The sequence below is a fragment of the Dromiciops gliroides genome, chromosome 1 (assembly GCF_019393635.1).
Source record: "Dromiciops gliroides isolate mDroGli1 chromosome 1, mDroGli1.pri, whole genome shotgun sequence".
Taxonomy (NCBI): domain Eukaryota; kingdom Metazoa; phylum Chordata; class Mammalia; order Microbiotheria; family Microbiotheriidae; genus Dromiciops; species Dromiciops gliroides.
Window position 1 is genome coordinate 78,820,422 of NC_057861.1, and position 23,436 is coordinate 78,843,857.

The 23,436-nt window shown below is 40.5% G+C and overlaps 1 protein-coding gene and 1 pseudogene across 2 annotated transcripts; both read left to right on the top strand.

Moving 5' to 3' along the window:
- The first annotated feature begins 3,074 nt into the window (after positions 1-3,074).
- LOC122735831 (zinc finger protein 184-like) lies at positions 3,075-21,525 on the top strand. 2 transcript variants are annotated; one of them, XM_043977638.1, is made up of 5 exons: positions 3,075-3,174; positions 7,808-7,891; positions 13,304-13,430; positions 16,396-16,515; positions 18,480-21,525. In XM_043977638.1, exons 2-5 carry the CDS (start codon positions 7,853-7,855, stop codon positions 21,098-21,100), a joined length of 2,907 nt encoding a protein of 968 aa, XP_043833573.1. In that variant the 5' UTR covers positions 3,075-3,174; positions 7,808-7,852; the 3' UTR covers positions 21,101-21,525. The 2 variants fall into 2 exon arrangements, with proteins under 2 accessions (XP_043833573.1, XP_043833580.1); XM_043977645.1 differs by having other exon boundaries at positions 16,399-16,515.
- LOC122735874 lies at positions 9,344-9,796 on the top strand (annotated as a pseudogene).
- Positions 21,526-23,436: the final 1,911 nt, after the last annotated feature.

Sequence of the window (23,436 nt, forward strand, 5' to 3'; positions counted from 1 at the left end):
ACAGGCCCTGGATTCAAGAGGACCTGAGTTCAAATCCAGCCTCAGACCCTTGACATTTACTAGCTGTGTGACCCTGGGCAAGTCACTTAACCCCAATTGCCTCACAAAAAAAAAAAGGTAGAAAGATCATGGCAAAATTTGGTTTCCCAGAGAAAATGTATATGTCCATTTCATGATGGCATGCTTGCACAGCTTCTGGATAATGGACAATGCTCTATAACTTTCTCAGTCACCAACGGAGTGAAGACTGTGTGCTCACTCCCATGCTTTTTAGCATGCTGTTTTCAGCAATGTAGTCAGATGCCTTTAACAAGGACCAAAAAAAATGGAATCAAGGTCAGCATTAACATAACATAAATTATTTAACTTGAAAAGCTACAAGCTAAGACTAAAGTGGAAAGAAAGTTGGTGCTGGACTTTTTGTTCACAGATGATTTCACACTCAATGTAGACTCTGAGACTGAGATACAACGAAGTATGTATCAATTCTCTGCCACTTGTGCTAATTTTGGCCTGACAACAGCAAGAAAACAGAGATTCTCTACAAGCCGGCACCACATCATCCATATACAGAACCATCAGTTTATAGCAAATGGAAAATGTTGAATGCTGTGGATGAATTCACTTACCTTGGCAGTATACTTTCCAGGGATGTACACGTAGATGATAAGGTTGATGCACTCATTGCCAAAGCTAGCTCAGTGTTTGGGAGGTTCCAAAAGAAAGTGTGAGAGAGAAGAGGTATTAGGCTGCCTACCAAACTGAAGGTCCACAGAGCTTTTATATTTTTTTGTTTTGTTTTGTTTTGGTTTGGTTTTTTAGGGAGGCAATTGGGGTTAAGTGACTTGCCCAGGGTCACACAGCTAGTAAGTGTTAAGTGTCTGAGGCCGGATTTGAACTCAGGTATTCCTGACTCCAGGGTCGGTGCTCTATCCACTGCGCCACCTAGCTGTCCCTACAGAGCTTTTATATTGACCTCATTGTTGTAGGCCTGTGAAACCTGGAACAGTGTCCTACCACCATGCTAGGAAACAGAATTACTTCCATTTGAATTGTCTTAGGAAGATTCTGAAGATCATCTGGATCTGAACTGCCAAACATTCAAAATCTACTGCAGAGTGTGCAACTCTGATGGGCTAGCCAACATTGTTCCAATGCAAAAAGTCTATTTGCCTAAAAGATTATTTTACAGAGAACTCACACAAGGCAAGTGCTCAAGTGGAGGTCAGAAAAAGAGATACAAAGACACTCTCAAGGTCTCTCTTTGAACTTTGAAATCCATTGTGAGACATGGGAGAAACTGGCACAGGACTGACCAGCATGGCAGGTTAGCATCAAAGAGAGTGTGATCTATGAGCAAAGCAGAATTGCAATAGCTCTAAAGAACCCTGAGATGCATAAATTTAGAAATACCTAAATGTTCATATGGACTATTTGTGTCTGACTTGTGGTAGAGCCTTCCAAGCTCTGATTGGTCTGATCAGTTACAGTTGGACACACTATACCTTGACCCCAACATAATGATATTGTTATGGACCCCATCTCGGTGTTAGGAGGTGTTAGAAACATAGCTAACGGCTCTTCGTGTTGCTCAGCTCTAGTGTTAGCAGCTCTAGGGTTGGCAGTTCTAGTGTTGCTAGCAGGTTGCTGTCCAAAAATCCCAAGCAGGCAGCAGTTGGTGAGCGAAGGCTTTATTCATCTTCACAAAGATGGGCACTCTCCTGAATGTGCTGGAGAGTGCACTGAAGTGAGGTCCCTTACCTCCATTTATACCCCTCAAGGGTCCCCTCCGAGCAATCACATTAAGGCCTTTTGATACCCCTCATTTGCATTTCAGTTGTTACCGTTATTGCAGTTGCTTTTTATACAGAATAACAGTAACAGCCTAAGAACCCATCAGGTGCTACTAGTTAACCAATCAGATTTTACAAACTACAGTACCAGGCCTTAACCTATTCTGGGCAAGAGTGTTGGCTCCTCCTCCCCCCTTCAGAAAAATACTGTGTTAACATACATAACTCATAACTCTTCAAGAAAGAAAACCTGTCTTGGGGTTTGACCAATCAGATTGTTCCATTTACCAACCAACCAATCAGATTGCAGCCTTAGGCCCCCAACCCTATGCTGGAGTAAGAATGTCCCCATTCCCCACTAAACAGTGCTTGTGTAAACATAACTTTTCAAAACAAAACTCAAGTCAGGGCTTGAGCTCTGAGTCACATGGGGATCACCTTGGGTGCTTCAAGGTGAACCCCCAGCCCAGACCAACTCCCACAAAACCCAGGCCCTTCTTCGGGCCCTTATCAGGCCTAAGGCTCAGGAGCTTCAGCTCAAAGCCTCCTCTGCCCAGCGGCCCCCTGCTGGGAGGGGGGTGGGGGGATGGTGGGGGGCCATAAAGCTGTTGGCCTGAAACCAGACTCACTCTCTACCTTTAGGGCTCTGAGAAGAGTCCAGATATAGACTTTTCTCAGAGGAGGCATATTGGTGGTCCTTGGCTTAGGGCCACCAAGACAACAGGATATCTCACCTCTGGTGGAGAATTCTCACCTTGGTGGAACAATCCACGTTTGCTCAAACACACTGTTGTGGACCTGAGCAAAGGGTCCTGTTTGTCACAAAAACAGTTCTAACGGCAGCCTCCCCTACTTTCCCCTGGCATGCCAAGTGGCAAAATCTGCCTGGAGACAAGAGCCCCACTGCATCTGATAACCCTATAGAAACTTTCCATCCCTAGCAGTCTGGGAGACCGCAGTGTTAGACTCCCCTCCGGGCGATCGCTCTTCTAAAAATAAACCTAAGTTCTCCAAGTTTGCAAGGAAGGCGACACCGAAGCCATCCGCCCGAACAACAACCAACTTCAGGGGAAAGTTCCTTAGAGGAGGGAGGGAAAGAGCAAGGCAACCAGAAAGAGGGAACACTTGAGACTGGGAGGGGGGAGGCCGGAAGTGAAATCTCTTTGGCCTTGAATTGTTTGTTTTCGGAGGGGGGGGGGTCGGCTTTGTATTTGCTTGGACCAGCAAGACGGGCACTCCTCCCGGCTGCCTAGAGAGGAGGAGGAGGAGGAGGAGGAGGGGCGCCAGGGCTGCTCCTCCTGCCACAATCCACTTCCGGTCCCTGGCAGAGTTCTCCCGACCTCTCCCTAATAGTGCACCGTAGACGCTGGGGAAGGCGGAGGTGAGGGACTGTGGGCGGGGAACAATATGGAAGGGGAGATGTTCTGTGGCGGAACCTGGGGGGTGAGGGGTATATGGAGAGAGGGTGGTGTCTCGGGATGCGGGGAGGTGGGGAGGGAGGAGGCGAGCACGTGGACTAGATAGCACTGGAGGAGAACTTGAAAGAGATGGGTTCTCTGGGGGGGAGGGAAGAAGTTGAAAGAGATAGGGACTATGGGGAGAGGGGGGAGGGAAGATATTGAAAGAGATGGGGGGAAGGGGGAACGGGGGAATTTGGAAGAGATGGAATCTCTAAGGGCTGGCCGGGTTGCAGACAAGAATAAAATCTAGTCATTGTCCTAAGGACACAGTCTAGGAAAGGGGATGTGACACATATACCTTAATGTAAAATAATAACACATATAGCATTTTACAGCCGACCGCAGTAAGGTGCATGAGAGCTAGACAGAGTACTATGAGAAGGTGGGAAGGAGAGAGAACGAAGGGGAGGGATGAGAAGTCTTTCTTGAAAAGATTGCATTTGACCTGGGCCTTGAAGAATGGTAAAAATGGCACAGATGCAGCTATTACCAGAAGAAAAATGAGAAGAAATAGTATGAGAAATGGCAAGAAAGCAGTCCACAATGGCAACTAACCTTTTTAACAACCATGTTACACTATTTAATCATGTTAATCTTAGGTCTGATTCATATCTAGTCGGTGATAAAGGTCTTTTGATTATGTGACATCTCTTCCATATCTTCTTCTTGCCTAAGTTTCTATGAACTGATCCTTAGTCCCCTGTTCACTCAAACTAAGCCTTCTGGCTGACTCACTGGAGCAGATTAAATGGTATTTGTTGGATAGTAATGGAAAACAAGGTTGGATAGAGAAAACAAGATAGGATGTATTATTTGTGGTCTGCATCATTGGAGGAAATCACAGACCCCTTTGAGTATTTGAAAAAGACAAAGATAGGATCACATATACATATAGATGGTCTCAGAAGCCAGGCAGGGGAATTTGGACTGCACGAATCAAGTGGTAGGGAGATTTTTTTAGGTGTATGAGTAGGAAAGTGATGTGAGGGAAATCTGATAATGTAAAAAATAGTAGCCTGAGAATCAGGAGGCTATGTAACCTTGGAGAAGCCTCAAATTCCCTAGGCTTCAGTTGGCTCTTTAAATCGTCTGGCTGGACCAGACAATTTCTAAAGCCCCCTCTAGTTCAGAAAGCTATAATCTTCTGAAAATGTGGGACATGTTCAAGGACCAAGCCATCCTGGTTAGCTAGATTATTGGATGAAGGAAGGTAATATGACACAAGGCTGTAAAGGTAGGTTGGAACCTGACCATGGAGGGATTTGAATTCCAGACTTTGGAATCCAGAGTTTGTCCTTTGGTCCAGGGCTTCTTCATCTTTTTCCACTCACCATCCCTTTTTGCCCAAGAAATTTTTACACGACCCCAGTTATATAGGTGTATAAAATAAGTATATATAACCTTTTACTGTTGACAAATTTTTTGCAACTCCCACATTCAGATACACAACCCTGATATGGGGTGATGACCCAGTTTAAGAAGCTTTGCTTTAGTCACTGGGGAGGAACTCAGGTTTTTGAACAAGTTAGTGAGGTAGTTAGATATGTGTATTAGGAAGATTGATCTATCGGCATGTGAAAGTTGGGTTAGAGGTGGGTAGGTCAGTTGAGAGGACCTTAAAATTCAGAAACTAACGATTTTTGAACCACATTTTGGAACATACTGGAAACAGCATGTTAGAGTACCAAGTTGGGAATTAAGTGGCCTGGTTCTAGTCCCAGCTCTGTCCTAACTAGCTATATGACAAACCACTTAACCTTCTGTCATGGGGGAAATGGGGTAGGGGGTTTGGGTGGGGATAGGGGTTTGGGGTCCTTAGGAATTCCTCTTTAAAGAATTACACCCTCTTGCACACAAAAGCAATTAGAATAAGATAGTTTATTTAGGGGCAAGGGAAGGGAAGGGAAACCATGAAAGAAATCCTTGGACTTCTCATGGGAAGAAAGGCATGGCACAGGGGGTGGATCTGAGATACCAATCTCCTCGAGCAGGAGACAGGCAGGTACATTTATAGAGGACTGATGGGGCTGACCATCTGACTGTGGAAAGTTCCCTTACTGAGGGAGGACCATCCCCCACTGGTGGTAGCTAGAGGAGTGGGTGAGGGGTGGCTGCAGATCTCTCAAGCCATCTCTCTCAGGACACAAAGGTAGCAGCCACACCTAATCTTAACTCCCCAGGGTTGAGGGAGACTAGAATGAAGGGTGGAGGTCCCCGAAGCTCTCAGTCCAATCTAGTTCCACTTATCTCTTTACGTGTGTCTGTCCTTTGGTTTAGCTTCTCAAGGAGAAGGTTCCTTGATGTACCCCAGAGAACTTCTGAGGTGCTCTGGGCCCATAACACTTCCCTTGCTATTCATTTTCTTTCTTTGTAAAATGAAAGTATTAGGTATGATAATCTTTTAAGATCCATTATAGGCCTAACACAACAACCACTGAAATTTCCTTTGTCTGTTTTTAACTTTTATTGACAACCTTTGTTTTTAAATTACAATCATTTCCAAAATATATTCCTTTCCCTCTCCTACATAGAAAGCTATGACTTGTAACATAATAAACATTTTAAGGAGGGGGTGGGGAAGCAGTTTTAAAAAATCAGTGAGGGGCAGCTAGGTGGCAGAGTAGACAGAGCACCCGCCCTGGAGTCAGGAGTACCTGAGTTCAAATCTGGCCTCAGACACAACACTTACTAGCTGTGTGACCCTGGGCAAGTCCCTTAACCCCAATTGCCTCCCTAAAAAGAAGCGAACTACATTTTCTCATTTCTCCTCTAGAACCAAGCCTGGCCATGATACGTAATATTCAGTTCTGGTTTTTTATTCTTTCCATTTACATTGTTGTCATATTATGTATGTTTTCCTAATCATGCTTACTTCACTCAGGATCAGTTCATATAAGAGCTAGTTCTGATACCATTTCTTACAGTGTAATCATATTCCATTACATTCACATATCACAATTTAGTTCCCCAATCAATGGACATATATTTTGTTACCAATTCTTTGCTACCAGAAAAAGTGAATTGCTGACATTTCTATAATGCTTTCTGGTTACAAAATATTTTATGTACTCTTGTCATATTTTATATTTAAAACCCTATGAGGTATATAATACAATTATTATCATTTTACAGATAAGGAACTGAGGCTTAAGGAGAATAAGGGATTCACCCAGGGTCACACACTGGTATTAAGCAGCAGAACCAAAATTTGAACCTAGGTCCTCAAGGAAGAGATGAGATGATTACAAAGATTACCTTCCATACTATTATAGAGGGCATCACCATCCTCCCAGTCCCTTAGGCTAACAACCTAGGTGTCATCCTGGATTCCTTACTATCTCTCATCCCCCATATTCAAGCTATTGCCAAGGCCTGTCAATTTCACCCTTGCAACATCTCTTGAATAGACCCCCTTCTCTCCTCTAACACTGCCACCATCATGGAGCAGGCCCTTATCACCTCACGCCTGAATTACTGCAATAGCCTGCTGGTGGGTCTGCCAGCATCAGGCTTCTCTCCACTCTGGTCCATCCTCCATTTAGCCACTAAACTTATTTTCCTAAAGTACAGGCCCAATCAGTAAACTCCAGTGAATGCCTATTGCCTCCAGGATCAAAAACAAATGTTCTGTTTGGCATTCAAAGCCCTTCTTAGCCCCCTCTTACATACCTTTCCAGTCTTCTTACACCTTATTGCCTGACACATACATTCACATTCTCTTTGATCTTGTGACACTGGCCTCCTGGCTTTTGCAGGAACAAGACATGCCATCTCTTAGCTCAGGGTATGTTCCCTAGCTTTGCCCCATGCCTCGAATGTTCTCTCCTTGGCTCTAACCTCTAACCTCCCTGGCTTCCTTTAAATCCCAAATAAATCCCACCGTCTACAGGAAGCTTTCTTCAGCTCCTCTTAATTCTAGTGCCTTCTCTCTATTAATTTCCTATTTATCCTGTATATTGCTTGTTTTGTAGATATTTGTTCACGTGCCCCCCCCCATTAGATTTTAAGCTCCTTGAGTGTAGAGACTTTTTGCCTCTTTGTATCCTCAGTGTTTAGCACTGTGCTTGGCAGATAATAGGTGCTTTTAAAATGTTTGTTGACTGACTAAATACATGGGAATATATAGAGTGATAAAAGGGAAAAGCCCACTGACAGCATGAAAACAAACTTTTCAAGGAGTTCCCTTTTGGGAATATCAGACAAGGTATATGTATGTATATATAGGTTGTGTATGTATAGACTGGTGTCTGTGTTTATGTATGTGTAATTGTTAGTGGTTCTGTCTGCTTTACTCTCCCAGGAATCTGAGGTTTTTTAGTACTTGCCTCCTCCTGACATGATTGCCCATGAAGTCTGAGTCATGTCCTCATATTCCTTAGGATACCAGAAGATGGTGGTTAATAGAGAATTAGTAGCTGTTAGGGTATGGGGAAAGGAATGGCTGGCTATACCTTGGGTCCCCTCAATTCCTAAAAGAGAGAAGTCCTGGGGGAACAAGTAGGGGAACAATAGACCAGGGCTGGTTTCACTTATGGTTCTTCTGTTTTCCTTCAGCTCTACTCATACCCGAGGTGTTATCCTTTCCCTTGAGGAGACCAGATGATGACAACTGTGCTTCGAATTACAGCCAAGTCACAGGTGAGCTATCCCTCCTAAGGTCTTGTCTCTGCTGCTCAAATGTGGCTTTGTTTCCTCCCCCAGCTTGGAGGTTCTCCAAGAAGCAAAACCCATTTGTTCCCAGATCATCCACAGGATGAAAAAGTACACAGTATTTGTTACACTGGGGCAGACCCATGGTCAATCTCAATATTGTATTGTCAACATTGACCCCAGTGCTGATGACAGAGCTTAAGTGTTCTCCCTCAGCCTTAAGAATTAGGTAACTGATTTTGTCGGACCACCTGACTTTTGCATGAACAAGATTTTCCATCTCCCGGGTCAGGGCATATTCTCCAGTTGTCCCTTATGCATGGAATGCTTTTTCTCCTCAGCTCCATAATCCTTTATTTTTTTAATTAATCCTGCTGCTCCACAGTCCTTTATTTTTTTATAATTTGTAACACCTCGCTACTCCAATTCTTCGAAACCTTCTCTCAAACACAGACCTTTCCTTCTCTCTCTCTCTCACTTACACACACACACACACACCAGGTAACATTCTTCCTAATTTCTGAAAAAACTGAGACGATCATCTAGTTCTTTCTACTGTAGTCTCACATTTCCAACTGCCTAGTTGACATCTTAAACTCAGCATGTCCAAAACTGAACTCATTATCTTTCCCTCAAAATCCTCCCTTCTTCCTAATTTTTTTTATCACTGTCAAAGGTACCACCATTCTCCCAATCACTCAAGCTCTCAACTCTAAGTATCACCCTCAACTCTTTACTCTCACTCACCCCTCATATCTGATCAGTTGTCAAATCCTATTGTTTCTACTTCATAACATCTTTCACACATGCCCCCTTCTTTCCTCTGACACTGCTACCACCACAGTACAGGCCCTGTACACATCTGGACTATTACAGTAGCCTGCTAGTGCATCTCCCTGCCTCAAGTCTCTCCCTACTCCAGTCTGTCTTCCATTCAGCTGTCAAAGTGATCTTCCTAAAGTGCCAATCTGACTATTTTACCTTCTTCTAATTCAGTAAATTCCACTGGCACCCTATTACCACCAAGATAAACTACAAAATATGTTTTAATTAAGCTAAAACTGTTTTTTAATTAATTACTATGGCTATTGATACCAGTTTTGGCAATAAGCATTTATTATGAATTAATATTATATATACCAGTAAAGAATTGACCACGTGGCAGTTAACTCAAGCAAGACAAAAGCCCCAGATCCGTGCTGTCTCTCAAAGAGACAGCACACATGGTCTCAAGGAGAGTTCAGAAGACCTACAAAATCCACACTATCCTAAGAGGAAGAGCATTCACCAAGAGAGGGAGACCCTGGCCTTGTGGCCAAGGGTTTTATCCTCTCTTGATAGAGGTGGGTCATTATACATTGATCAAAGCTAATTGGTTAGGCTGTTTTGGTTTTCCCCACCTTCCTCAGGAGGCAAAAGTAGCCCCTTCTCTTCCTCAGTGGCTCTGAGGTCAAAATGAAATTCAATCCTTTTGTGACATCTGACTAGAGCAAAACCCACAAGAGGCATTTTGATGCCCCTTCCCACATACAGAGGAAAGTTATGTCTTCTCCTCTTTTGAAGGAGCTGAGACAGAAGTACAGTGTCTGCTCCATGCCCATTTGAAAAGATGATGAAGTTCAGGTAGTTCGAGGACACTACAAAGGACAGCAGATTGGCAAGGTAGTCCAGGTTTACAGAAAGAAGTATTTGATCTACATTGAGCATGTGTAGCAGGAGAAGGCTAATGGCACAACTGTCCATGTGGGCATTCATCCCAGCAAGGTGGTTATCACAAGGCTAAAACTGGACAAAGACCACAAAAAGATCCTTGAACAGAAAGCCTAATCTCACCAAGTAGGCAAAGAAAAGGGGAAATATAAGGAAGAAACGATTGAGAAAATGCAAGAGTAAAAATTACATGGCTGTAATTAAATTACTAGAATGGACCAAAAAAAGCTAATTGGTTAGCATCATTCAATTCCATTGGTTGACATGACTTGAGGGTGGTCTAAATTAAAATGAACTCTACAGGGAAAGAATGTGAAAGACCCTTGCTAAAGGGGCAAAGCAAAGTCTAGCATCTAGGTGTGGTTTGATCCCATCAATCCTTCACTGATCTAGACAAAAGAGTCCATCTCCATTTCTTTTGTTCCCTTGGGTTTGTCCCAAATAATTGCTGCAGAAGTTCCTCTAGAACTGGACTTTGGGGGGGCGGGGTAGAAGAAAGGACTGAAACTGATCTCTGGATCCCCCTAAGAAATCCATTAGTAATAATTATTTTCTCACAAATCCTCAGTTTGGTTTTTAAAGCCCTTCATTATCTGTCTCCTTCCTACCCTTCCAGTCTTCTCACACCTTACACCACTCCACATTGTGATGCTGGCCTCTTTGCTGTTCCACACACAAGATATTCCATCTTCTGATGTCTTGCATTTTCACTTGTTATCCCACCAGGCCTGGAATGTTCTCCCTCATTAACATCTCCTGGCTTCCTTGGCTTCCTTCAGGTCCTCGCTAAAATTTCACCTTCTGTTAGAAGTTTTTCCTGATCCCCCTTAATTCTAGTGCCTTCTCCCTGATAATTTCTAATTTATCCTGTATGTAGCTTGTTTGTACATAGTTGTTTGCATGTCATCTCCCCCATTAGACTGTAACCTCCTTCTGAATAGGGACGGTCTTTGGCCTTTCTTTGTATCTTCAGCTTTTTTTGTCTGGATATGAGACTTGCCAATCAATCTTAATTCCCCAAATTTCTCTTGAGACTTTCTTATGAATGGATGATATTTCAGAGTGCTTCCATTTAGAATCATAGGGCGGAGCTGGAAGAAACTACAGAGATCATTTTGTACAATCTTCTTATTTTATAAGGAAGGAAACTGAGGCCCAGAAAGATGAAGTTGATACACACAGGTCTTAGAATCCTGGCACCAGTGCTCTTTCCACATTTGAAATCTGTCTGCCAATATATAGAATCTCACAGCTAGAAAGGACCTCGATCTAAACAGGAATGTACTCTATAACATCTCTGGCTTCCCCTGGAATCTCTCCGGGGATGATGAAATCCCTTTCTCTTGAGGTAGCTCAATCCATTTTTGGATGACTCTAATTGACAAGAGGTTTTCCCCTTTTAGTAAACCAAAATATACCTCTCCATAATTTCCACTCATCTTCCCTAATTCTGCTTTCTGGGGCCAATCAGACAAGTCTAAACCCTCTCCTATATAGTAGCCCTTCAGGTACTTAAAGAGAGATAGCATTGTTCTTCCTAAGTCTTCTGTTCTCCAGACAAAACATCCCCATTTCCTAAGGCTGACCGTGCTCTTTTGTCCTCTCACCAACTTGGTCCTCTTTCTGTGGACCTCCTTGGGATTTTGTACTCTAACACAGGAACTCTTTATAATCATACGGTTTACATTTTGGCCAACAAGACACCTTAATAAGATATGCCACAAAGCTCTGGGGATTTCTTTATACTTATTTTGCCATCTTGCGAATGTTTTAAGTTTTCAGCACCATTTGATTTCATGCATCCCACCTTCCTAATATCCCCTCAGTAAAAACTGAGGTGAAGAACTAATTCTGTCTCTCAGCTATCCTCCCTTCTCCCCTTTGCATCTCAGTCATCAGAAGATCTCTCTGATTCTCTACCTGGCTTCCTCTGTTAGAATTTTTAGTCTGGGGTCACCATGAATCAATGATTGTCTTTCTACCACCGAGTCTTCTATGTAGATGCCAACTATAGCAGCTCTTTTTGTGGTGGCTAAGAATTGGAAATCAAAGGAATGCCCATCAACTGGGAAATAGCTAAACAAGCTGTGGTATATGATGGTGATGGAATATTATGTGCTATAAGAAATGACAAGAAGGATGACTTTAGAAAGGCCTGGAAAGACTTGTATGAACTGATGATGTATGGTGAAGTGAGTAGAACCAAGAGAACATTGTGTACAGAGACAGCAATACTGTTTGATGAAGAACTATGAATGACTGAACTATTCTTAACAATACAATGATCCAAGACAATCCCAAAGGACTAATGATAAACTATCCACCTCCAAAGTAAAAACTAATCATTAATTGAACATAGACTATAGAATGCTATTTTTCACTTTCTTTCATTTTTTTCTTTTATTCAAGTTTTCTTATACAAAATGACTAATATGGTAATGTTTTACATAATTGCATGTGTATAACCTTTATCTGATTGCTTGCTACCTTGGGGAGAGGAAGAAGGGAAGGAAGGATAGAATTGGATCTCAAAATTTTAAATAAAAATGTTTATTATTTTTTTTTTAAAAGAAAAGGATGCAATGAGCTTTCTCATAGACCTTTTCAGTAGAATTTCATCAAACTGAGCCTCATGTTCAGCTCTAAACAGTAGGTTTTTTCCCATTGTTTAATCCCCACACTTAGCAACTGCCTCTTTAAGAGAAAACAAGAGGGGGCAGCTAGGTGGCGCAGTGGATAAAGCACTGGCCCTGGATTCAGGAGTACCTGAGTTCAAATCCAGCCTCGGACACTTGACACTTACTGGCTGTGTGACCCTGGGCAAGTCACTTAACTCCCATTGCCCCGCAAAAAAAAAAAAAGAGAGAGAGAGAGAGAGAAAACAAGAAAACAGTCTGGTAACTTTTTGGTTCAGGTGGAGCCCATATTTCCTGGCTATATTCTGCCTTCTCCCAAAGGTGGTATAATCTATGACTAAACAAAAATTCTGCCTCCTTATACCACTATTTTATCTGTGCAGTGAAACAATGTATATATAATGCACCCCTCACCTTGAGAATCTTCACTGAATGGAAAAATCCCATTTTTCCCTCTCTGGTCTTGCTATGAATTTAACTGCTATGTGACTTGAAGCCAGACCTTTATCTATAAAATGAGGGAATTGGACTAAGGACCTTCCAGCTGTAAATGACCCGATTATTAGATTATAAAATCTAGAGATATAAGGAACCCTGAGTTCAAGTCTTTCATTTTACAAATGAGGAGGCTTAGAGCAATGAAATGACTAACCTAAGGTCATGGCAGTTAGGAGCAGAGGTGAGATTTGAAACCAGGCCTTCTGATTCCAAATTTAACAATCTAATAAGTATTTATTATGTAACTGTTGTATATAAGACACTGTGCCAAGTGTTATGAAGACAAAATGAAAATTCATCCCTGAAGGCGTTTATTTCCAAAGCACCATTCAGCCTTCATACTAGACCACACTTCCTCTGATTCTATCTTTCTCTTATGTTTTCCTTGTAGTTGTTTATAAAGTTCCTAGTCACTTCTCAACCTCCCCCCAATCCCCTATATGATCACTACCCCTCATTTGCCTTCTCCTTACTCCCTTTCCCGTCACATATAATTTATTTATCTAGGGTAGAACTGTGGAATTGTCCTTAGGCAGCAAGTACATGTTGTTTTCAGGAGTTGGTGACCTTCGAAGATGTAGCTGTGTATTTTACAAAGAAGGAATGGAAGCAGCTGACTCCTGATCAAAGGCACCTCTACAGAGATGTGATGCTGGAGAATTATGGGAATATGGTCTCTCTGGGTAAGACTTGTTGCCCCCACCATGATAAATAATAATCCTCTAGAGCAGGAACTTTTAACCTTGGATTTGTGAACTTTTTTTTTTTTTTTAAGTGAGGCAGTTGGGGTTAAGTGACTTGCCCAGGGTCACACAGCTAGTAAGTGTTAAGTGTCTGAGGCCGGATTTGAACTCAAGTACTCTTGACTCCAGGGCCAGTGCTCTATCCACTGCGCCACCTAGCTGCCCCAATTTGTGAACTTTTAAAAATATATTCTGATAACTATTAAATATAATTAGTTACCTTTGCAATCCTATGTGTTTTATGCTCTTAAACCATTCTGATAATTCCAAAGGATTCATGATGGAAAATACTCTCCACATCCAGAAAAAAGAACTGTGAAATCTGGATGCAGATTGAACCATACTGTTTCTACTTTTGGGGGTTTTTTTTCTTTTTTTGAGGTTTTTCCCTTTTGTTCTGATTCTTCTTTCCCAACATGACTAATGCAGAAATATGTTTCATGTGATTGTACATATATAACCTATATCAGATTGCTTGTTGTCTTGGGGGAAGGGAGGGAGGGAGAAAAACTTGGGACTAGAAATCTTATAAAAACAAATGCTGAAAACTATTTCTACATGTAACTAGAAAATAACAAAATACTTTTATGATAAAGAAAAAAAATAAAATAAATAAAAACATTCTGAGAAGGGGCTCGTAGACTCCCCTGCACTGCCAGAGGAGTACATAACACCAAAAGGGTTAAGAGTGCATGCCCTCAAGCCTCTTGGCCTTGACTTTTGTGACCTCTGGAAATCTTGGCTTGGTTGTAACTCGAGAATTAGACCTTCCTCATCCATTTTGGGTCCAGAGATAATCTGTTTTTGTTTTCTATCTTTTAAAACACAGCTATTCTCTACAAAGGAAGAAATAGACAACTTTTTTGGGCTTTCCCAGATACAAGCTCTTTTCCCATTATTAAGTTCCTTGTGAGACACTCTGTCTTAGTCCTTCCAGCTTCTCCCTGTACGTACATAACTATGGTCCTTCTTTGACTGATAGCTTTCCAACCCCAAGCAGGAGGAAAAGAAATAAGCTTACTGTCATTCTGTACCTAGATTACTCCCTTTTTAATAGCATATTCTTAAGAGAGCCCTCCCACCTTCCCCCTCATTCCCCATAAATGAAGAGGCTGAAACCAGTGTTCCCTCTTAGTCAGAGGCCTGAAACTCGCCACTTTGTGCTGCAAAACTGCAGCCAACCAAATTAAAATGTAATTGGGAAATGTTTAATAAAATGAATAAAAAATATAATACCACATAGATAATGTTAATTTGTGGTTTTCTAAGCCAATATTTGGCTTAGGGATTTAGTTCCATTTGAGTTGGACACCACTGCTTTAAGCTATACCTCCTGCAATCTCTGAGCATATATTCTTTTTGTCCTCAGTGAATAATAATAACAACAGACGGTGTTTATATAGTGCTTTAAGGTTTACAAACAGAATTGCTTTACCTGAACTACATTATTTAATCCTTCCAGCAACCTTGTGAGGTGTAGATCTTTCAGGTACTGTTTTGCCCATTTTATAGATGAAAAAATAGCTTCTGGATGTTAAGTGATTTCCCAAAGTCACACAGCTAATAATAACAGAGCTAGGAGTCAGCTTTCAAATCATGAATTCTCACTACTATACCATATTGCTAGTTATTGACAATGGAGTATGAATATGTTGGGTTGGCTCTCTTGAACATACTTAAACCTTTTTCATTATTGATGAAAGGCTCTGTCTCCTGAAATAAGAATTTCATATCTAAGAGGTAGATATTTAGGAGAAAGGCCATGCTGTTTCACCCCTAAATCTCTATACCAAATCTGAAAGGTATATACTGGTAATCATGCAGTCATGCCTCAGTTTTTTGGCAGGTTTCACTTGTTGGGGGGGCGGGGTAGGGGTCAGTAGGAGATGATGTGTCAAATCACACTTCACTATAACATATATTGGTTATAAATTATAGTTATAAATAACTATTATAGTAAGGGGTAGCCATACAAAATGAAGAGTTATCTAATAAGTGTAAACATAAAGAATAAACTGTTAATAGCTAAGCAAGAGGTTGGCTCACATAACTGCTGACAGTCTAGTTCAGCTTCCTGTCTTAGCTGCCAAGAAGCTTCGGTCCAGATGGGGCCCTTCTGGATTTATGACCAGATAAAGCTTTGCCAGGGTTGGCTCCTGGGCCCAGACCTCAACTCTGAATGTACACTTGGGAAAGAAGAGATCTGGGGCTAAATGTTCTATCCTGAGAAAACAGGAACAGGATGGGATCTAGGCCCAGGGAGAAGTTAGAGGTTTCAGATCATTATTCTTTATCTTTTTGTGTCTGTCCCATTTTCCCAATTAGGCTATAATTTTCTTGAATGTAAGAACCTTATCTTTCATATATTTGCGTTAACTTATCACAATTCTAAGAGTTGGAAGGAACCTCAGGTTGTCCAATCCAGCCAGCTCTGAACAAGAGAGACAAAGACTGGACCTGTGATTTAATGGATATGAGGAACTCCAAGATGAAGCTCCTTTTAACAGAGCAAGTCCCTACCTTTTCTGCAACTTACAGTCTTGGAGAGTTATCTGGACTACCAAGAAATTAAATGACTTGCCCAGGGTCACAGAGCTGGAAGTGACACTTGAACACAGATCTGGCTTCCAACTGTCTAATATGTCATGCTACCACACAACCAAACAAGAATCCTCTCTCAAACATTCTCTATAAATGGTCACCCAGCTTCTGCTTAGAAACCTTAAGCAAAACAGGACCCCCTAGTTCCTAAGACAGTTGTCATTCATTGTCATTTAAGATGGATGATTACCAATGGGTTTTTTTCATCTTCAGAATCTTGGAGGAAGCCTAGTTTAGTCTGAGCGCTGGGACTGCTTTGAATTTTTCAGCATAAACCTACACATTCTATTTCCTTTCCTACAAGCAGGAGTTCTAGTCCACAAGCCTGACGTGATCTCTCAGCTGGAACATGGGGGAGAGCCATGGGTCCTGAATCTACAGAAAGCCTGTGAAAAAGAGGAGACCCCGAGATGCCTCAGCATAGGTGAGGGAAGAGAGGACTAATCAGTGGGAGTTGTCATTTTTTTTTTAATGCAAACTTTCTTCTGCATAGGATACACTGTTTGAAGAAGGCTCTATAATGAGAAGCTGTCCCAAGGAAAGGCAGCAGAGAATATAAGTTATTCTGTGAGAAGAAACAATTGAAATGAAAAGATCCAGAATATCCTGGGAAGGAGAATTGTTAGCACAGAATGAGCCATGGGGACATAGAATCTTACATTTGAAAGGGATCCTAAAGATCATATCATAATCCTCCCTCTCTAGATCTGCTAGATGACTAGGTCATGAAGTCCTATACCTATCATGAATCCCTCTCTAACATGCCCAGATGATCATCTTAGCTTCTGCTTAAACATCTCCAATGATGGGGAACTTTCTCTCTTCATGAAAAAAAGAGCCAGCTTCAAGTATTTAAATGGTTGACATATACAAAAGCGGTTAGTTTATTCTGCTTAGTCCTAGAGGGCAGGACTGAGTGGAAGATAGAGAGGTAGATCTTGGCTAAATGTAAAGGGGAAACTTCCTGACATAACTATCTTAAACTGGAATAAGCTAGCTGTGAAGTTCCCCCTCATTAGAGGTCTTCAAGTAAAATCTAGATTACTTTTTTAGGAATGTTATAAAAGGTGTTCCTGTTCAGGTAGGGTGGGACTTGAAGGAAGCCAATAAACATTTATTAAGCACTTACTGTGTACCAAGGACTGAGAACACAAAAGCAAAAAGGAAAATAGTCCCTGCCCTCAAGGAGCTTACATTCCAGCGGTTGAAGACAGTACACAAAAGGGAACTAAAAAGCAAGGTGAGAAGGGTAGGTACCCATGAAGGGATGATTCTGAAGTCCAGAGAAAGTTAAGAACTGAACAAGGAAGGGAATGAAGGCACACTGGCCAGAGCCTTTCCACAAAATGGAGGTTCTGGGAGGAGCTCTTCAATGAGAGAAGGAGGGTGGGCCTCATAGATACATTTGGCAGGTTGAGTAGGCCTCAAACATTGCAGGGAAGTTCTAGGATGCATCACCAGTAGTGGGAACATGATGTTGAAGTAAAGAGAAAGAAAGTCAGGAGCATGGCCAGGAGGGGAATGGCCTCTGTGGTCCCTTCCATTTCTCACATTGGTTCATTCTATAATTTCCCAAGGCCATCTGACATCTTTTTTTTGTGTGTGTGTGAGGCAGTTGGGGTTAAGTTGTTTGCCCAGGGTCACACAGCCAGTAAGTGTTAAGTGTCTGAGGCTGGATTTGAATTCAGGTCCTCCTGACTCCAGGGCTGGTGCTTATCCCCTGCGCCACCTACCTGCCCCCATCTGACATCTTTTGGACCACTTTAATCATTAGGAAGTTCTTGCTCATATTGAGATAATATCTGCATCTAAGACTTGATCTTCTAAGACTTTCAAGATAGACAAGGGAAGTAGTTGGCTGCAGTACAGTATAGCAACACTTGTTGAGAGATGGAATCATGGGCCAATACACAAGCTCCACCCACTAGAAAGTTAGAAAATAGGTAGGAATGATGAGCAAATGAATTCCATTCTTTCCCAATGAAGAACAGCTTAACAGGCCTTTTTCTTTGAGACCAGCTTTTAAATAAATCTCTCCACAGTTAGCAGTATTGTAGAGAGAGAAAGGGAATTTAGTTTTGCTATAGCTAGAGAATAGCTAATTAAAAAGTAGCATCTCAAATAGTTTTCCTAGCTTATCCTCACATTATCCTCTGTGTGGGCCACATCTTACTGTTTATTCTCCTTCCTTCTTATTTAACCTCCAGTCTTTATGCCTTTCATCTTTTCTCTCAAGATTTAAAGCCAGTTTTAAGTACTATCAAAGCCATGTATTTCTATTAAAATACTGTGGGGGGAAGGGGAAAAAAGGCTCATTATTAAAATTATTTTCCTTTTTCCTCAGCTTATAGAACAAGTGACCTTTGAATTTCCCTCTTATTTTTTCAGATTATGAGAGTCAGAGTGAGAACAAGCATTCATATGAAAAGGGTATTTCAAAAGAAATAAAATCACATGGAACAACATTGGCAATGCCCTTAAATAATGTAACTCAAGAATCTACTTTTGGAGAAACTTACAGATCTGAGGGAATTTTAAAGAGAAATCAAGGAAACTCCACAGTGGTGATTCTGAAGAAAAACTGTTACCAAGAGAGAGGTTTCAGTAAATTGACTATGACCTCAAAGAAAAATACAATAGGAGGGACTGCCCAAGAACTAAATAAATGTAGGAGAAATTTAAGTTTTAATTCAAACTCTCTTTCTCACCTTAGACATACTGTAAGAGAGAGGACCCATAAATGTGATACATGTGGCAAAAGTTTCCAATATAATTCAGATCTTAATATACATCAAAGAATTCATACTGGAGAAAAACCCCACAGATGCTATGAATGTGGGAAAAATTTTAGTCGAAACTCACACCTTAGGGAACATCAAAGAATTCATACTGGAGAGAAACCCTACAAATGTAACAAGTGTTTGAAAGCTTTTAGTTGTAGCTCCCACCTTATTCGACATCAATTAATTCACAGTAGAGAAAAACCCTTTAAGTGTGATGAATGTGGTAAAGCCTTTAGTCTGAATTCACGACTTAATCTACATCAGAGAACTCACACTGGAGAGAAGCCATTTAAATGTAATGAATGTGGGAAAGGCTTCATTCAGAGCTCACAGCTCATTCAACATCAGAGGATCCATACTGGAGATAAACCCTATGGATGTGATGAATGTGGAAGAGCTTTTAGTCAAAGCTCACACCTTATTCAGCATCAGAGAATTCATACAGGAGAAAAACCTTATGCATGTAAAGACTGTGGAAAGACCTTTAGTCAGAGCTCACAACTTAAACTGCATCAGAGAATTCATACTGGAGAGAAACCTCACAAATGTAGTGAGTGTGGGAAATCTTTTAGTCAGACTTCATTACTTATTCGACATCAGAGAATTCACACTGGAGAAAAACCTTATGAATGTCATGAATGTGGGAAAGCTTTTCGTCAGAGTTCAACCCTTGTTCAGCATCAGGTAATTCATACTGGAGTAAAACGCTACAAATGTAATAAATGTGGCAAAGCTTTTGGTCGAAGTGCATACCTTATTGAACATCAAAAAATTCATCCTGGAGAGAAATCTCATCAAAATGAGATTTTCAAAAAGGATATCTTAGATAGTTCAAATCTTATTGGTCAAAGAATTCAAACTGAAGAAAAATCCCCCAAAACTAATGAATGTGGGAAAGCCCATAGTGAGGGCTCATTACTTACCCAACACCAGAAAGTTCATACCAGAGAGAAACCTTTTAAATGTAATGAATGTGGAAAAAGCTTCACTTGGTATACATATTTTATGAAACACCAAAAAAATCACATTGCAGAAAAATCCCAATATAACAAGAATGAGAATGCCTCAAATATTTCAAGCCTTACTGAACACCAAAGAATTAATACTGTGGATAAACCCCATAGATGTAATGAATGTGGGAAAAGCTTTTGTCAAAGTTCATTTCTTATTCGGCATCAGAGAGTTCACACTGGAGAAAAGCCCTATGAATGTCATGAATGCGGGAAAGCTTTCACTCAGAGGTCAACTCTTGTGCAACATCAGGTAATTCATACTGGAATAAAACCCTACAAGTGTCTTGAATGTAAGAAAGACTTCAGTAGGAGAGCATACCTTATTGAACATCAAAAATCTCATATTGGGGAGAATTCACATCAATATACTGATTGTGCTAATACCTTAATTAGTTCAAGTCATAGTGAACATCAAGTAATTCACACTGAAGGAAAACATAAATGCAATGAATGTGGTAAATGTTTCAGTGAGAACTCAATACTTATTCAGCATCAAAGTGTTCATCCTGGAGTGAAACCTTACAAATGTGATGAATGTGGAAAAGCCTTTACTTGGAGCTCACATCTTATTTTACACCAGAGAATTCACACTGGAGAGAAGCCCTATGAATGTTATGAATGTGGAAAAGCCTTCAGTCAAAGTTCTTTTCTTATTAGACACCAAAGAATTCACACTGGAGTAAAACCATACAAATGTAATGAATGTGGGAAAGCTTTCAGTCAGAGTTCAACACTTTTTCAACATCAGATTATTCATACTGGAGTGAAACCCTACAAATGTAATGAATGTGGCAAAGCTTTCAGTAGAAATGCATACCTTATTGAACATCAAAGATCTCATATTGAGGAGAAATCCCATCAAAATAGTAGTAGGAATGCTTTAAACAGGTCAAGATTTGCTGAAAATCATAAAATTCATAATGGAGAGAAATCTCATGAATGTCATGAATGTGGAAAAGCCTTTACTCACAGCTCAAGCCTTATGCAACATCAGAGAGTTCATACTGGACAGAGACCATATGAATGTAATGAATGTGGGAAAGCCTTTAGTCGGAGTTCAACCCTTATTCACCATCAGCTAATTCATACTGGGGAGAAAATTTATGGATGTAATGAGTGTGGTAAAGCTTTTGGTAACAGTTCAAATTTGAGAAGACATCAAAAAATTCACTCTAGGATAGAAAAAACACTTCAGCACTTTATAGCCAAATAGCATCTCAGGGCAGTAGGGTAGAGACCAGTTTGAAGTATATAGAACCACATACTTGTAGCAGTCTAGGTATTTTTTTTTAATATACAAAGAAATAACTGCAAACGTTTTCCATTTAACCCAGGTTCTAAAGTTTTGCACAAATTTCCCAGCATCCTGTTTCTATGCTAACCAAACTAATCCTGTTTCCTCTGGACAAGCAGAATTTGCTTATTCTCACATTCCAACTTTTTTTATATCTCTTCTTAGAATATCAGTTCATGTGCATCACCTTCAAAATATGGTTCAAAACCGAGCTCTTTAAGAAAGCTGCCTTACATTAAATTCAAGTCACATTTATTATTTTATACTGTACTGTCTCCTCAGTGTTTGTGTTTTCAATTGTAGCTATTTTTTCATTTATATTGCTTTTTAATTGTTTCAAGGCATTTAATGTTTTGTCTTCTCAACTGAACTTTCAGCTACTTAAATATAAAGACTGTTTTCCAATTTTTTGATATGCAACCAAAGCTAAGATTGTGGTCTGTATATAATAGGAAGTATTACAGAATTTTAGTGCCAGAAGGGACCATGGAGACCTTCTAGTCAAAACTTCAAATTGCAGTTGAAGAAACAAGCCCAGAGAAGTTAAGTAATTTGCCCAAGGTCCCGCAGCTAGCAAATGACAAAGCTAAGTCTCAAACCCAGGTTTTCTGACTCCCAATCAAGAGAACCATAGACTATCAGCACAGGAAGAAACATTAGAGGTGACCTAGTCCAACTCTCTCACTTTACAAATAAGGAAATTGAGATCCAAAAAGGTTAAAGATCTGTCCCTGGTTACACAATGTGGGCATGGTAGAACTGAAATTAGAAACAGTACTTCCCAAATAGCAGTTCGGTGCTTTGGACACAATATGGTGAAGGGAAAGAAAATTTGTTTGGGCATCAAGAGAACATGCATTTGAATCCTGCCTCTGATACTTATTGCCCATGTGTCCTTGAATAAGTCACTTAAAACTCTCTAGGCCTCACTTCCTCATCTGTAAGAGAAGGTTGGTCTAGAAGATCCCAAGAGTCAAACATCAGTCTGATCTGATACAATCTATAGTAAAACTATCAGAAAATGAGAAATCCTGAGTAAATGAAGGTTCCAAATACCTGCTAATATTCTAACCATTTTCAGTGGAAGTGTTTTCAAGGTATACTGCTAAATCTATTTCACTGCCTTGGCAAACTTTATATAAGATATCATTTAACATTTTTAATGACTTAAGTATCTTTATTAGCATAATTTTGAATGGTACAGTATAGATTTACCTGAATATTTTGTAAGACTTAGGGCTGGGAGATAGCCTGGAACTTGCTCTTATGGAAAAGTCTTGTCAGCTTACGTTTTTATCATTTTCCTCTCTAAAAAAAAAAAAAAGCAAAATGTGCATTACCTCTAAGCACAACATGGATTTTTTTTTCCTTCAAAATTACTAGTAATTCTTGAGTTGAAGGCAGGCTTTTCAGTTTCCAGAAAAACCTATTGTTAGTTCTCTTTGACTTGGTAACTGCTTAAAACAATATTTATTTTTATTTCACCAAGACAATTTACTTCGTTCTACCTCGTCAATTTCAGTTTACTCTTTTTTTTTTTTTTTTTTTTAGTGAGGCAGTTGGGGTTAAGTGACTTGCCCAGGGTCACACAGCTAGTAAGTGTTAAGTGTCTAAGGCCAGATTTGAACTCAGGTACTCCTGACTCCAGGGCTAGTACTCTATCCACTGCGCCACCTAGCTGCCCCTCAGTTTACTCTTGCATTAACTATTTTGATGGAGTGCCCAGGAAAAGAATACCTTACTATTTTAAGAAAGCAAGTTTCTCTGAAGATAAAGTCTTTACTTCAAAGCTAACATATTCCTCATTGTCTCTAATGGCACTTCTGCAAATATAGTACTAGACCATAATTTTCTGCAACATTCAAAATTTAGTTACTATGTGAGAAGCAATATGCTATGATACCAATGGATATAGAATGTTTAGATTTCTGCCTTTTCACAAAATCCCAAGTAGTGGTCCTATTCTAGTTAATGTTTTTACTTGCTTAGCAAATAGTTGTAGGTCTCAGTTTCCTCGTCTGTAAATCAGGAGTTGGACAAGATCTTTAAGGTCTCTAATAATTTTGATGCTTTCTATGATTTAAAGTCTCCTGTTGCTTATATATCTTCATTTCCATAACTCCATAAATCTGCTTATCTTCCTCTTGCTGACAATGGGTCTTGGCTTTTACAAGTTTTCACTAGCCACTGAGAGTATACTTTTTGGTCAATGACCCAACCAGTCAATTACATGTCATCTTTGATCATCATTTCGT